Here is a 16,810-nt window from a genome sequence, read left to right on the forward strand (position 1 = left end):
AATAACCGGTAGGATTTAGTGTGTGATACGCCACATTACCCAGAACATACATCACATACTGTTTAGCCGAGGGCTGCATTAGACTTTAGACACTTAATTCTAATATCCTGTCATTTCTGTGTAATTCCAGCAGTTTTAATGGACGGAAACACCAGGAGTGAGTTAGGAAAATGAGGAAATAAGCTGTACAAATAAGCCAAATGAACCTGTGAAACACTTCAGCTGTTTAAAACTCTCAGCGTGTCAGTGTGTGTGTGTGTGTGTGTGTGTGATGAGAGGCAGAGAGAGGATTATTCTACACGTCTGTGAACACAGCACACACACACACACACACACACAAGGAGACAAAGACACACACACACATACATGCACACATACATACACACACACACACACACACACACACACACACACACACACACACACACACACACACACACACGGACACAAAGACATGCATACATAAATACATACATACATACATACATGCATGCATGCACACACACATTCTGCCATCTGACACAAAATACTGACACACACACACACACACACACACACACACACACACACACACACACAGAGACAAAGACATGCATACACGTATGTGCATGCATATACACACACACGCAGGGACAAACAGACATGCATACACACACACATGCATGCACGTGCACACACTCTCTCTCACACATGCACACAGACACAAACACACACGCACATCTACGCTTAAACACAAGGATACAAAGACATGCACACTCTCATGCACTCTCTCACACATGCACACACGTGAACACACTCACACACACACACATGTACCCACAGACTCCCATTCACACAATCACACTCATTCACTACGGCCAATTTAGTTCATCAATTCCCCTATAGCGCATGTGTTTGGACTGTGGGGGAAACCAGAGCACCCGGAGGAAACCCACACCAACACGGGAGAACATGCAAACTCCACACAGACACCAACTGACGCAGTTGAGGCTCAAACCAGCACCCTTCCTCCATGACACCTTTGCCTCCTTGATTTTTCCTGTAATTAATTTTATTTTAAAACTTACTCTAATTTGTTGCAATAGCTGAAGTGTTGGCTTTGGTATTGTCTACTGGTAAAACCAATAGTCCAGATTTGAACAGATATTTCTAACAAATCTGTCAGGGTGTTTTCTTTTATGCTGGACACTGTGTAGATTTTTGCTAATTTGTTGTTTTGATTGATTCTGTTTAAACTACACTCACCGGCCAATTTATTAGGCACACCTTACTAGTACCGTACTCCTTTTTGCCTCCAGAACTGCCTTAATGCTTCATGGCAGAGATTCAACAAGCCACTGGAAAATTCCTCAGAGATTTTGCTCCATATTGTCATGATAGCATCACACAGTTGCTGCAGATTTGTCGGCTGCACATCCATGATGCCAATCTCCCTTCCAATACCAATTCCAATCCTGCTGGAAGTAGCCATCAGAAGATGGAGACACTGTGCTCTTCTGCAGAGCATCAGAGATGCTCTTCTGCAGAGCTCGGTTGTAGCGAGTGCTTATTTGAGTTACTGTTGCCTTTCTATCAGCTGGAACCAGTCTGGCCATTCTCCTCTGACCTCTGGCCTCATCAACAAGGCATTTGCGCCCACAGAACTGCCGCTCACTGGATATTTCCTCTTTGTCGGAGCATTCTCTGTAAACCCTAGAGATGGTTGTGCGTAAAAATCCCAGTAGATCAGCAGTTTCTGAAATACTCAGAGCAGCCCGTCTGGCAGCAACAACCATGCCACAATCAAAGTCACTTAAATCCCCTTTCTTCCCCATTCTGATGCTCACTTTGACCTGCAGCAGATCGTTTTGATCATGTCTACATGCCTAAATGCAGTGAGCTGCTGCCATGTGATTGGCTGATTAGAAATTTTCAGTTGGACAGGTGTACCTAATAAAGTGGCCGGTGAGTGTATATTATTTAATTGTACATTTGAAACCAATAATTTAGCAGATTTTCTTTTTTACCCATAGTAATGACAATAGAAACAATTAAAATCTGTCAACAGAATGTCACTTAAAGAAATCAATCACGTCTTGTTGATGTTAAAGGTCAGACTCCTCAACCCTCTTGAGTAAATGAAATGCAGGTCATGTGAGCTCAGAAAGATAACAGGAGAAATATTTGATCAAAGAAAAGTTGGTGTGAAATGGTCTGTCGGTGCTGGGTCAGTGTGATGTGTCCTGACGGCTTTTCAGCTTGTATCTGCACAAGACCCGAATAACAAATCACAAGTGAAGTCTTGCCTCATGAATATTAATTAGCTACATGAATGGATGGTCCAGCAAAGCATGCATGCCTTAATTAATATTCATGAGCTGCAATGACATATGATGACGAAACCTCTTTCACTTGAAAACAAGTTCAGGTGTCACACATGCACACACGGATACACTACCACACATACAATACACACACGCAAACTCACATACAAAACACACACACACATACAGACACGTAAACACATGCATGTAAATGCACGCATGCACACACACACAGGCAAAAGCGCACACAATTACACAACATGTACACACATGCATGCATGCAAGCATACACACACACACACTCAAATACAAAACCACACACGTACACATGCCAACTAGCATACAACACACACTCACATGCACTCATACAGACACATAAACATACATGTAAACACACACATGCACACACACACAGGCTAATGCACACACAATTACACACATGTATACACAAGCATGCATGCACACCCAAGACACACACACTCAGTCAAACACACAAATGCAAACTCACATACAAAACACACACACACACACATACACACACACAAAAACACATGCATGTAAACACATGCATACACACACACACACACACACACCCATACACACAGGCAAGTGCACAATTATACACACACTATGTACACACATGTATACACACGCATGCATGAGCTCACTACCTGCACAGCAGCACACTTGTCTTGTTTTCAGAAAGAATGAGTCAAAATTAATTGAGTTCTTCTAATAGTGTGCGAATGATCATCTTGTCTCTTTGAAATAATATTATTATGCATAGCCCATTGGCAATATACACTCACAGGCCACTTTATTAGGTCCGGGCTGGACCCCCTTTTGCTGTCATAATCCTTTGTGACCTAGATTTAACAAGGTACTGGAAATATTCATTAGAGATTTTGCTCCATATCGCCAATCTCCCGTTCCACCACATCCCAAAGCTGCTCTATTGGATTGAGCTCTGGTGACTGTGGAGGCCATTTGAGTACAGTGAACTCATCGTCATGTTCAAGAAACCAGTCTGAGATGGTTGAGCTTTATAACATGGTGTTATCCTGCTGGAAGTAGCCATCAGAAGATGGAGACACTGTGCTCATAAAGGGATGGACATGGTCAGCAGCAATACTCAGGTAGGCTGTGGCGTTGATGCTCAATTGGTACTAATGGAGCCAAAGAAAATCTCCCCCACACCATTACACCACCACCACCAGCCTGAACCGCTGATACAAGGCAGGATGATCCATGCTTTCATGTTGTTGAGGCCAAGTTCTGACCCGACAATCCGAATGTGTCAGCAGAAATGGAGACTCATCAAAGCAGCAACGTTTCTCCAATCTTCTATTGTCCAGTTTTGGTGAGTCTGTGTGAATTGTAGCCTCAGTTTCCTGTTCTTAGCTGACAGGAGCGGCACCCGGTGTGCTCTTCTGCTGCTGTAGCCCATCCACCTCAAGGTTGGACGTGTTGTGTGTTCAGAGATGCTCTTCTGCAGAGCTCAGTTGTAACGAGTGCTTATTTGAGTTACTGTTGCCTTCCTATCAGCTGGAACCAGTCTGGCCATTCTCCTCTGACCTCTGGCCTCATCAACAAGGCATTTGCGCCCACAGAACTGCCGCTCACTGGATATTTCCTCTTTGTCTGCGCATTCTCTGTAAACCCTAGAGATGGTTGTGCATGAAAATCCCAGCAGATCAGCAGTTTCTGAAATACTCAGACCAGCCCGTTCAAAGTCTCACTCTGCCACATATAGTCACTTAAATCTCCTTCTTCCCCATTCTGATGCTCAGTTTGAACTGCAGCAGATCGTCTTGATCATGTCTACATGCCTAAATGCATTGAGTTGCTGCCATGTGATTGGCTGATCAAAAATTTGCGTTAACGAGCAGTTGGACAGGTGTACCTAATAAAGTGGCCGGTGAGTGCATTTAGCTTGTTTTAAGGAAAAACTCACTTCATTTTGACTTATTATTTCTGAAAACAAGACAGATTTAAGATTTTTTTTGACATTTGAACTGGAAACAAGATAAAAACTTAGTAATAAAAGCATTTTTTGCAGTGTCTAAGGGGATTTTTGTTGTAGTTCTTACACTGCTGTTTTGGCCAAAGCCAGCATCATGTGATAAGTAATAAATATAAACAGCCTCATCCCCCTGAAGAGGCGTTACATAAATTAATTTCATGAGTGAATAACTCAGGTTAAAAAACAAATTCTCCACGGCTTTCCGTTCCTTTCCCAGCATGCTTCGGTGCCAGGAATGACTTTAAGACTTCTAAACGGTCAGAAGCTTGTGTGATTTACACTGGTGTTGTGCTAGAGATGGAGTGAATGTTGTCTTGGAGGTCAGAGGTCACCTGCACTGTTCACCAGCTGTAATTAGTGACACACAGCAGGTCACATATTGCTAATGCGTCAATACTTCATCAGCAAACAACCATAAGAATGAGGTGAAGGAGAAACAGCAGAATAAAGTACCAGTCCTGATCTTTGACCTCAACTGAAGGTCAGAAGATAACTTAAATGATGTGACACAAATCACACACTGAAACACTATGATCACATAATTAAACCATGGACAGCACTCAGAGATTCATCTGAATGAGGTCAAAATATACTGCTCATTGTTAATGTTAGCAATTGCATTAACATTAATATATGAGATTATTCAAAAATCTTATTTATATAGATAATAAGTAAAGTTTACTTATAAACTAATTTGGAGAGGATCACATGCTTATGATTGCTAGCGGCTGGATCCACATTATCCAATTCTTAATGCACCAATCAGATGACTCCTAAGCTACTACAAATACCCTGGGTTACGTACCACTGCTATTTTCGTTTTGAAGAATCCCCCCTTCCACCCCTACTCCTCCTTCTGCATAGATGGGTGGCACGGTGGCCCAGTGGTTAGCGCTGTTGCCTCACAGCAAGAATGCCACTGGTTCCAGTCTTTACCAAACAAGCAGACGTTTCTGTGTGGAGTTTACAAATTCTCCCTGTGCTCATGTTGGTTTCCCCCGGGTTTCCTCCCACCGTCCAAAAACATGCAGCTTAAGTTAACTGACTAATCCAAATCAGCACCATAGACATGCTCCAAGCAAGTAGTTATCTCTTAAGAGCGATCACTATCTGTTAGAGGTGTGAACCTATACCGGTCTCATGGTTCGGTTATGATTATCATGCCATCGATTCGGTTCAATTTGTTTCTCGGTGCATCACGGTGCATTAACGATGCTTTCCATACACAGTGTTATATTTTGGGGGGAGGCATAACAAGCTGTCTGTATAAACACACAGCACCACACTGTCTCTCATTCACAAACATAGACAGCACCAAACAAACACACACACACACACATGCACGCACGTGCTTGCTTTCTTGCTCGCTCTGGAGTGATATTGTGAGACCGCCCACTCCTGTTAAAATTACACCAGTTACCGACCGCTACCACGATTTATTCAGAAATGTATTCCCGCGCCGCATGAAATCTGGTCTGGTCCTGCGTCAATGCACAGGTACAGCCGCGGGAAACCAGACCTATATTCAGAAGTATCGTTGTAACAGCCGAGAGGAAAGGAGAGGGGAGGAAAAATCACACCGAGAAGAGTACAGAGAGAGTAAATATACTAATTATTATTGTTTTTATCACTGTTTTATCCTAAAAATGTACATTTATTCTGATCTGTTTTTGTATTGATTTGTATGAATAATTAATGTTGAATAATATTATAATATACTGAATATTATATACTGAATATTAATGTGATATTAATGTGATATTGAATAATATAATGTATTGTTTTATGTATTTATTTACTGTGTGTACTGTTTTTTTTATTATTTTTTATTATATATATGTATGTTGCTTTTTATGTAAACTTTATAACTGCTTTGGCAATACATTTCTAATAATTGTCATGCCAATAAAGCAATTATTGAATTGAATTGAATTTGCGACAGAGCGCATATGAGGTAAATGACTTTAGTACATAATAACCGGTTATGATTATTACTGAACCGATACCGAATTGTCTGCATCTGCATCGCGGTGCACCGAAGACACTGTTAATTTTGACACCCCTACTATCTGTTCATTAGCTACTACAGCAGGGGAGTTCTCCAGATCTTTCTGAGCACAAACTCCTTTCTTGCCTTGCAAATGGGAGGGAGCCCCGCGCTCGAGGATCTTATGAGCTCAGGGCTCTCTCCTGTGACAGCATGCCAAACAAGCTTTATAAGCAAACAGCTAAGTGTCAACTCTTTTTTTTTTACATTACACATTTCTTTGCTGTCACTTTTCATTAATAATCCATCCTTGTGTCAATAGAAACACATTCATATCAACTAAACCCCTAAAACTGCCCATTTGGTGTTTATTTACAGTACATATTCTTCAAATGCACGCCTCTTTCTAATTCACAATGAATGAAGTAAACACTGTCAAAAGCATCAGTGCAGCTGGGACACAAAAGCATGTCATCTTTATTTATTCATTACGCCTAAAACAGCGTGAACAGAAAGCACATTTGTCAGTCACAGAAATGAGCTGCTGTTTCATCTTGGAAACTGAATAACAGAGCGCTTTCAACAGGAGCAGAATAACCGGAAATGACCCAAACCCTGCCTTCTACGCATCTGTGCTAATGTCCCAGAAATAGGGCACTTATCGGCGGCGATCCCACGATTCGGTGACTGTCCAGAGAGCTTAGAGGCAGAAAGCTTTTGTTTTGGCTAATCCATCATTATGAATATTAAAGCCGGAGAAATGGCTGAGCTCCACTGTATTCGTGCGTGCGTGTGTGTGTGTGTATACCTGGTATTCCTTAAATCGCAAGGACCAGATGTCCCCACAAGTATAGCAATATACCGGTACATTTTGACATTTCTTAAATTTCAAAAACGCCTCATAAATCACACAGAATTAAGCATTACGAAAAATGCAGATTGTTTCCTGTGAGGGTTGAGGTAGAGAATATACAGTCTGCACAATAGAAACATCAATATGTCTATGAGAAGTCCCTATAAGGATAGCTGCACAAGTGTGTGTGTGTGTGTGAACATGATCTACTTTTTGCATTTCCATGTTTAGGGTCTCTGCAGGTTTCACAAAGTCAAATTGAAATCTTTTTAAGACTTACACAGCAGGCCAGGGAGGTTTGGGTGGTTCAAAAGACCCACCCCTCACTGACAAAGGTCCAAAATGTGTCCTATACATGAGCTCATTGGACGTATTTTGACTGCTATGCCATCATAAATAGTGAAAATAACCCATCCAAAGGCTGTAAGACCAAGTGGAATGCTCTGCTGGCTGTCACTTTGGTGCGACTTCAGCTAATCAGATTTAGCCAACGCAACACATTTATTCAAACACAGAGAAAGCTGTGGCCAAATTAAGACTTAAAATCAGCCCAGAGTGGATGAACAGCACACAAGGGTTAAAATAAATGTTTTAAACTGTAAAATGTGTGGACAATCTGCATGTTTGCAAATCATTTGTACCTCCAAAGTAGGATCCGTCCGACAGCTTGGTCTCCTTGTTTCCTTTGGTAAGGACGCTCACCACACCGTGCTGGATGAAGTACATCTTCTTCCCGATGGTTCCTTCTCGTATGATGTAGTCGCCCGGCTGGAAGACCTCGAAGCGAAGTTTAGTGAGCATCGATGTCACAAAATTAGGATCTGCATTGGCGAACAGTGGCATCGACGCTACCAGCTTCCGACAGTTGAAGTTTATGATCTCCTGTGAAGTGAACAGCAAAACATTCCTGATCAAACATTTCAATGTTCAACAACATTTTAAGGTCAAAATTATTAGCCCCTTTAAGCTATTTCTATTTGGATAGTCTACAGCAATGGTTCTCAAAGTGGGGGTCGGGACCCCCCGAGGGGTCGCGGGACAATGAAGGGGGGTCGCCTGGTGATTGTCAAAAATCTATTTAATTTTATTAAACCATACAAATTACCATATTTTATCCATAACCTGCTGAAGAGAAAAAATAGTCGTATACCATATAGTTACTATAGTAGCTTATAGTTACTACTTCTATTGGATTGCAACCCCTGGGGTAATTACATTATATTAAAGACACAGCAATAGTGTCAAATGCAGCAGATTTCATAACACCTGGTAAAACTTTGTTGCCCGTTTACAGCTCTCATACATTAAAAAAAAATTAAAGAAGAATAGACTTGGGTCCATTGGTGTGTGTGCTCCATTGCATGCAAGGTTTCTGTATTTATAACAACCTCAGAATATATTGGGGGGCGCGACTCACTGGCATTGCCATTTTGGGGGTCGCGGCCTGAAAAGATTGGGAACCACTGGTCTACAGAACAAACCATCATTATACAATAACTTGCCTAATTACCCTAACCTGCCTAGTTACCCTAATTAACCTAGTGAAGCCTTTAAATGTCACTTTAAGCTGTATTGAAGAATATCTAGTCTAATATTATTTACTGTCATCATGACAAAGATAAAATAAATCAGTTATTAGAGATGAGTTATTAACACTATTATGATCAGAAATGTGCTGAAGAAATCTGCTCTCTGTTAAACAGAAATTGGGAGAAAAAATAACAGGATGGCGAATAATTCTGGTGGGCTAGTTCACCTTATTCTCTGCAGACGAGCGGGCGCTGCCATTTGAATCTTTTTGGCTTGAGACTTCCAGTCTCGTTCACTTCCATTCATTTTTTGACGTTAAAAACTGCTCATTACGCTACTTGATGTTGCAAACTGATATTTCCTTATTATATAATTCTACTTGTTCTGTATAGTCATGCAAACATTTGTTTGTAGAGCAAGTAGTTTGACCGTTTTCTGCCGTTTATTATTCCTAGTCATTTCTCCCATAGGCGACTGAATCAGAATGTTCTAAGACAATCGCCAAAACAGGCGCACTTCCACATTTTAAATTGCGTTAAATTGTGGGCACCTGCGATCTATATTCTGCACCAGCAGAATCAGTCATTTACAGTTTTTTTCAATTATTTACACACAATTTTGAAAACCGGGTTCTTTTATGCCAAAATATAATCACAATTATTTAAACAGCACTCTCAATATGCAGAATTCCTAGATTGTTTGCAAAATGACACACTTCAGTCAAAACATACACACATATTTGTGAAAATGCTGTTAGTTTTGGTTTGACCAACACAGTCCTCAGTGATCAGACACTACTGCAGACAGTTAAAAAAAACTAATTTTAGGAAATAGCATGTGCTTGATTTTCGGGCAGACATTGTTATGTAAGGGATCATTTCCATTGACAAACCAAAATAGTGACAAACCCACAACATTCTTCATGATTAGTTTGAGATATAGGGAGAATGTACACACATAGGCCTGCTATAAACTGATGAAGCACCGCACAACACTGACGCTGCAGACTGAAGATTCACATATTTATTTCAATTCAAGAAACACAGTATTTCTGCTGAGATGTGGTTGAACTCTTTGTTCAGCTTCTGTGGCAACTGTGGCAGATTACATCAGAAATATAGGCTATATGTCATATATGGCACATTATATACATCATTTTTGATCAATTGTGAAATGTGTGCAGCATGTACTTGACATATTTCATTCCTCTGCGTACCACTAGAAGGAAGCCTGCGTACCGCTAGTGGTACACGTACCACAGTTTGAGAACCACTGGTATGGAGTGTTTGTGTGTGTGTGTGTGTGTGTGTGTTAATGCAGTTTTCCCAGCATTCATCAGTGTGCCCTCACCTCTCTCAGTGGCTCATTGAGTTCTCCCAGAATGCTCTCTTCATCAAACATCTTGCCCTGGTATCTGTGCTCGTAGTAATCGTGGATCCGCTGTCTCATGTCTGCTGGCAGCTTATGGAAGGACATGTACTGCTCCACCTGCTTATACTGCACACACACACAGAGAGAGAGAGAGAGAGAGAGAGAGAGAGAGAGAGAGGTGGTTATTATTGTGACTATCACTGTTTAACACATTAACAAGAACATGCGAAATATGCCTGCTTTATTTCTGATGTAACACTGAGCAACTCTGAATATCCCACTGAATTTAATGCATGTTTATTTGACAGGGGGAGACACGGTGGCTCAGGGGTTAGCACTGGCACCTCAAAGCAAGAAGGTTGCTGGTTTGAGTCCGGGCTGGGTCAGTTGGTGTTTCTGTGTGGAGTTTGCATGTTCTCCCAGTGTGCTCTGGTTTCCCCCACAGTCCAAACACATGCGCTATAGGGGAATTGATGAACTAAATTGGCCGTAGTGTATGAGTGAATGAGTGTGTATGGGTGTTTCCCAGTGTTGGGTTGCAGCTGGAAGGGCATCCGCTGTGTAAAACATATATTGGTATAGTTGGCGGTTCATTCCACTGTGGCGACTCCTGATTAATAAAGGGACCAAAAACAAAAGAATGAATTAAATATGCATATATATTTTATAGTATATACATTCATGTATTAGTATTTTTTTGTGTTTATGTGTGTATTTATACACACACACACACACACATTACTAGTTTTTATTAGTTTGTATATTTTGAAATTATTTAGTTTAGTTTTTATTAGTTTCATTATTAGTTTTATTTTTTATAAATGAGGATATTTGTTAGGTGCAAGATTCAAAATCAACAGGATAAATATTGTATAGTAAAAACTCAGCCATACATTTTTTTAAACATGTATTCAGAGGACACATGAACACCATCATCTACCAATACCATCTACCCATCCTCAAATACAACAGCCCACAAGATAGCAGCCTTAAGTACAATACGTGTGCAAGGCTGCTCTGAGGTTAGATACACAGTAGTGATGGGAAGTTCAGATCTTTAACGTGGATGTTTGGACTCAACATTATGTAGTCAGCAATAGTAATTTCAGTCAGTTAAGACATCACCATGATCTGAAAAATGTCTTACAGTAAAGTTTTGCAACCCAACTGAAGCATGATTCACTTATTTAAATTCCATTATGATTGTCTGTAATAAAATAAACTTAAGTTTTTCATCAGATGCTCTCCTTCAAGACCAGCTGTTGTTCAAGTTTAGTTCAGTCACAGCAGTCATGTGCTGTTTGTGTTTGGTTCACTGAATCACGCATGCGCTGTATTACCAGTTAACCGCTTCTCAAATTTGATCTTAGTGTAATGTTACTGTTCTAATTACTGAATAAGAGGCGAGGCAGTGGTGCAGCTGTCGAACCTCGGCTCAGTTGGTGTTTCTGTGTGGAGTTTGCATGTTCTCTCTGCCTTCGCGTGGGTTTCCTCCGGGTGCTCCGGTTTCCCCCACAGTCCAAACACATGCAGTACAGGTGAATTGGGTAGGCTAAATTGTCCGTAGTGGATGAGTGTGTGTGTGTGAATGTGTGTGTGTGTGGATGTTTCCCAGAGATAGGTTGCAGCTGGAAGGGGATCCGCTGCGTAAAAACTTGCTGGATAAGTTGGCGGTTCATTCCGCTGTGGTGACCCCAGATTAATAAAGGGACTAAGCCGACAAGAAAATGAATGAATGAATGATTAACTGAATGAGAGTGTATATTGGATTATTTCGAGTCAGAGGGGGTATTAGGCTTGTTAAAGAGTAAGTAGTTTGTGGATGAGTTCTTACTGGAGATGCAAATCGTTTCAAATGATTCAGTTCATTTTGGTGAACTAGTTCAACCGGTTCACTTAGAAGATCCGGTTAAAAAGATACATCGGCGATCGCGATACAGAAATAAAACCCATTATTGGGTGCAAATGTGTTAAAGTAATAGTTTTAAGTGTCTGTATTTAATGGTCACCGTGCTGCTATCATGTCCACTCGTTGTTTTCGAGAGAGCAACAGCGAGGATGACTGGAGGACAACCGGCTCAATCTGGCCAATGGCAGCAGAACTACAGACTCTGAGGAGTCAAACAGCTGCAGCGAATCAGATTTACTTCTAAACGGCTTCCAGTAAGATTATGTATTAAATACATTCACAAAGACGAAAACGAAGGAGGTTTTTGCTATAATTTTAGTCAGTTTCAGTTAGTTTTGTATGTACACAATACAGCTTCTAGTTTTTAAAAAAACTCTCGTTATTATTTTTATTTCAGTTAACGACAATTATTTTCCATTTTGGTTTTCGTTTTTTCGTTAGGGTTATAACCTTGATAGCTGCATGTTTGTAATCATGTATGCATCATTGATAATATAAAAACATATACATAAATGCTAGACTTTTATTTTGTGTCAGTTTTGCATAGATGACATTGTTTATACAAGACCCGAGATATGTGTGTGTGTGTGTGTGTGCGTGTGTGTATGAGTGCACACACTGTCAGGACGGTTCACACAGGACAAAGCAGAAGATCAAAGGTTTGCTGAATACAGAGCAACAGTGCTGAGATCTACACTGACCTTCACACACACACACACACACACACACACACACACACACACACACACACACACACACACACACACACACACACCTGTGCTGAATGTCAATTAGTGGCTCATACACAGGCTGTTTAATATGCACACTTATAATCCAACAGAGAAAGAGCAGCGCTGAGTCCAGCAGACAGCACATTTCTATCACATTCTCATTTGTGTTGAATAAATGTGTTTGAATAACTGTGTAAATGGCGAGTTAAAGAGATAAGTCATTTAAAAATAAAGATTTTCCCATCATTCACTGACTCTTGTTTCAAACCTTTATGACTTTCTTTCTTCTGTTGAACACAAAAGAAGATATTTTGACAAATGTTGGAAATGTACAGGGTGACTCAGAAAGAACATCACAACTTTGAAAATCTGCATTGAGGGGGGAAACCTGGAGGAAACCCACGCCCACACGGGGAGAACATGCAAACTCCACACAGATATGACAACTGACCCAGCCGGGACTTGAACCAGCGACCTTCTTGCTGTGAGGCCACAGAGCTAACCACTGAGCCACCGTGACGCCCCTATATAGAATATAGAAAAGACAAATATTCTTCAAATGGATCATCTTGAGCATGGTCTTTTCGTCAGTGATTCTGTCTGTCTGCTGAATCTTCACTCTTTAAACTCAATGAAGAAACCCCTCACACACACACACACACACACACACACACACACACACACACACACACACACACACACACACACACACACACATTCTCTCTCTCCACCTGAATAAAACACACACCAGCCTTCCACATTCATGTGTGCATCCCAATGAAGCTGTTCTATCGACTGTGACGGCTTACCTACAAACCACACACACACAAACACACACACACACACACACACACACACACACACACACACACACACACACACACACACACTGACCTCCCTGAGTGTGTGTGGACTCTTAATCAGCACACATACACACAAATACACTCACCGGCCACTTTATTAGGTACACCTTCCTAGTACAGGATCACCTTACCATCAGAACTGCCTTAATCCTTCATGGCAGAGATTCAACAAGCTACTGGAAATATTCCTCAGAGATTTTGCTCCATATTGTCATGATAGCATCACACAGTTGCTGCAGATTTGTCGGCTGCACATCCATGATGCCAATCTCCCGTTCCACAGCATCCCAAAGCTGCTCTATTGGATTGAGCTCTGGTGACTGTGGAGGCCATTTGAGTACAGTGAACTCATCGTCATGTTCAAGAAACCAGTCTGAGATGATTGAGCTTTATGACATGCTGCGTTATCCTGCTGGAAGTAGCCATCAGAAGATGGAGACACTGTGCTCATAAAGGGATGGACATGGTCAGCAGCAATACTCAGGTAGGCTGTGGCGTTGATGCTCAATTGGTACTAATGGACCCAAAGAAAATCTCCCCCACACCATTACACCACCACCACCAGCCCGAACCGCTGATACAAGGCAGGATGATCCATGCTGTCATGTTGTTGAGGCCAAATTGTGAGCCGAGCATCCGAATGTGTCAGCAGAAATGGAGACTCATCAGAGCAGGCAACCGTTCCCTTTCTATCAGCTGGAACCAGTCTGGCCATTCTCCTCTGACCATCAGCAAGGCATTTGCGCACACAGAACTGCCGCTCACTGGATATTTCCTCTGTGTCGGAGCGTTCGCTGTAAACTCTAGAGATGGTTGTGCGTGAAAATCCCAGTAGATCAGCAGTTTCTGAAATACTCAGAGCAGCCCGTCTTCCAGCAACAACCATGCCACGATTAAAGTCACTTAAATTCCCTTTCTTCCCCATTCTGATGCTCAGTTTGACCTGCAGCAGATCGTCTTGATCATGTCTACATGCCTATGCAGTGAGTTGCTGCCATGTGATTGGCTGATTAGAAATTTGCAAGTGGACAGGCGTACCTTATAAAGTGGCCAGTGATTGTATATGCACACACACTCAAATGTAAACTCTTATAATCATTATAATACTATTAACATTGAAATTATCATCAATTGGTTTAGAGTTTGCATGTTCTCCTCATGTTGGCGTGGGTTTCCTCCGGGTGCTCCGGTTTCCCCAACAGTCCAAACACATGCGCTATAGATGAATTGATGAACTAAATTGGCCGTAGTGTGTGTGTGTGTGTCTGAGTGTGTATGGGTGTTTCCTAATACTGGCTAGCAACTGAATCCGCTGCGTAAAACATATGCTGGACAATTGGCAGTTCATTCCGCTGTGGCGACCCCTGATGAATAAAGGGATTAAGCTGAAGGAAAATGAATTAGGGAATAATCTGTATATAAACATGAACTGTAGTATTTCTCCTTCACCTGCTGTCACTTTTCCTCAATAGCCCTAGAAATTGAACTTCCGTTTCAGGAAGTGATGTAGCATCTGATCCACGTTACACAGAGAGAGACACACACACACTCATAACACTACATGATGTTGCACACACACACCCAACTCACACTCACACACACACACACACACACCCAACTCACACACACACACACACACACACACACACACACACACACACACAAACACAAACACACCGGGCCGTCTCTCCATCAGCTCAGTGATTTACTTACATGACGATGGCGCTCAGGTAAAACTGCTCTTCCTGAGGGAAGCAAACATCAGCTGTCAGTTACAGTCAATTCACAAATCAATTCAGCTTCTGCGAGACACACACACACACACACACAAACACACACACACAGATATTCTCTCACACACACAAATGTACAAGGGATGCACACACACACTCTCTTTCTCTCCCTCACTCACACACACACACACACACACACACACACACACACACACACACACACATACACACGTAGGTTCTGCTCTCCTGGTCTCTCTGTCGCCCCAAAACCACATGCAAATGTTCTTTCCAAATAAACATGAATAATTTATATCCCAAAAGAGATGTCAGACGCTTAATTATAATTTCTGAACATTGATTTCTCCTTCTGCCGCTCTTCCTCTCTCTGATTTCAGCCAAACCCTGGATTAATCACAGCCTGTGCACCGCTTCTGAAGAGCAGAACCACTGCAGACCACCACATGCAGACACTGATCACTGAGCTGAAGTAAAGCAGCAGACTATGAACCAACATATGAACAACAATTCAGGCTCATTATGAATATGTGCCCCTATATACATTTCTGGAGATAGTGAAATTTGTCTTAGGAGCTACGCTTTTTTTTTTTTTTTTAAAGGGCCATGACACCCCCACTTTCGGTTAAAGTCTACTTCCGAATTTGTTCAGAAGATGCATGATTATTGGGCGGAGCTCCGCGAGCACAGGGCAGGAGTGGGCGTGGCCAGCAGGGGAGAAGGGGAGCGAACAACTGTTGTTGTCAGTTAGCTCACAAAATGAGACACAAACCCTTGAGGAGACGCATGAGTTTATAGTTTACAACGTTAAATAAATAGTGATTTAATGCCCTGCTACATTTGTTATTCATAATTTCATAAACACATAACCACTATTTATATCATTATAAAGATAAGTGTGTTCATGTAAACACTATAAATGAGGATTCTCTCTCGATCCCCGGGTCTATTATAGATCTGAATGCAGACTCAGTGCAGCAGGTCTCCTGACCCGTCTATTTTAACCGTTAGCCCTGCTGGTAATATAGAGGATTTAGGCAAACACAGCAGCACGGCCATGTGACTGACTGTGAACGAACTCCTAATGAAAGTCAACTTCCGCCATTCTCTAATTCTCGTGCTGCTCTCCCGGCAAAAATGCTTGCAGTACACACAGCTTTGCTGTATGATCGGCCCTGACAAGATCGCAGGGAAAAAACATGCAACAAACCCCGTGGATCATGGAAACAAACGCATACGAGCCTTCATGAACGGCTACTGCGTGCCGTGGGTCCGGGTCTCTCAGCTTGCTTGAAACTGGCAGGTCTGCCTTCGGAATGCACGTGCTCTCATGAATAATTAAGCAGCCGGCTCTTCTCATAGGATAAGAAAATGCCGCTATGAATAATAATGAGAAACCGACGCGTCATCATTGCACTTGCAGTTCTGCGCTACGTCGCCGATTTTGATTCGCCCCAAAACTCATTTTAAACCCGGAAGCTGAAATTAGCAG

At 41.8% G+C, this 16,810-nt stretch overlaps 1 protein-coding gene across 1 annotated transcript in view; it reads right to left on the reverse strand.

Moving 5' to 3' along the window:
- Positions 1 to 16,810, reverse strand: part of hcn4 (hyperpolarization activated cyclic nucleotide-gated potassium channel 4) — a 140,672-nt gene that overhangs the window by 17,844 nt on the left and 106,018 nt on the right. Inside the window, exons 5-6 of the mRNA XM_680986.9 lie at positions 10,047 to 10,193; positions 7,808 to 8,048 (exon numbers count right to left, since the gene is read on the reverse strand). Coding sequence (XP_686078.4) covers positions 7,808 to 8,048; positions 10,047 to 10,193 — 388 coding nt within the window. The remainder of the gene's footprint in view (positions 1 to 7,807; positions 8,049 to 10,046; positions 10,194 to 16,810) is intronic.

This window comes from Danio rerio, chromosome 18 (genome assembly GCF_049306965.1).
Source record: "Danio rerio strain Tuebingen ecotype United States chromosome 18, GRCz12tu, whole genome shotgun sequence".
NCBI lineage: Eukaryota > Metazoa > Chordata > Actinopteri > Cypriniformes > Danionidae > Danio > Danio rerio.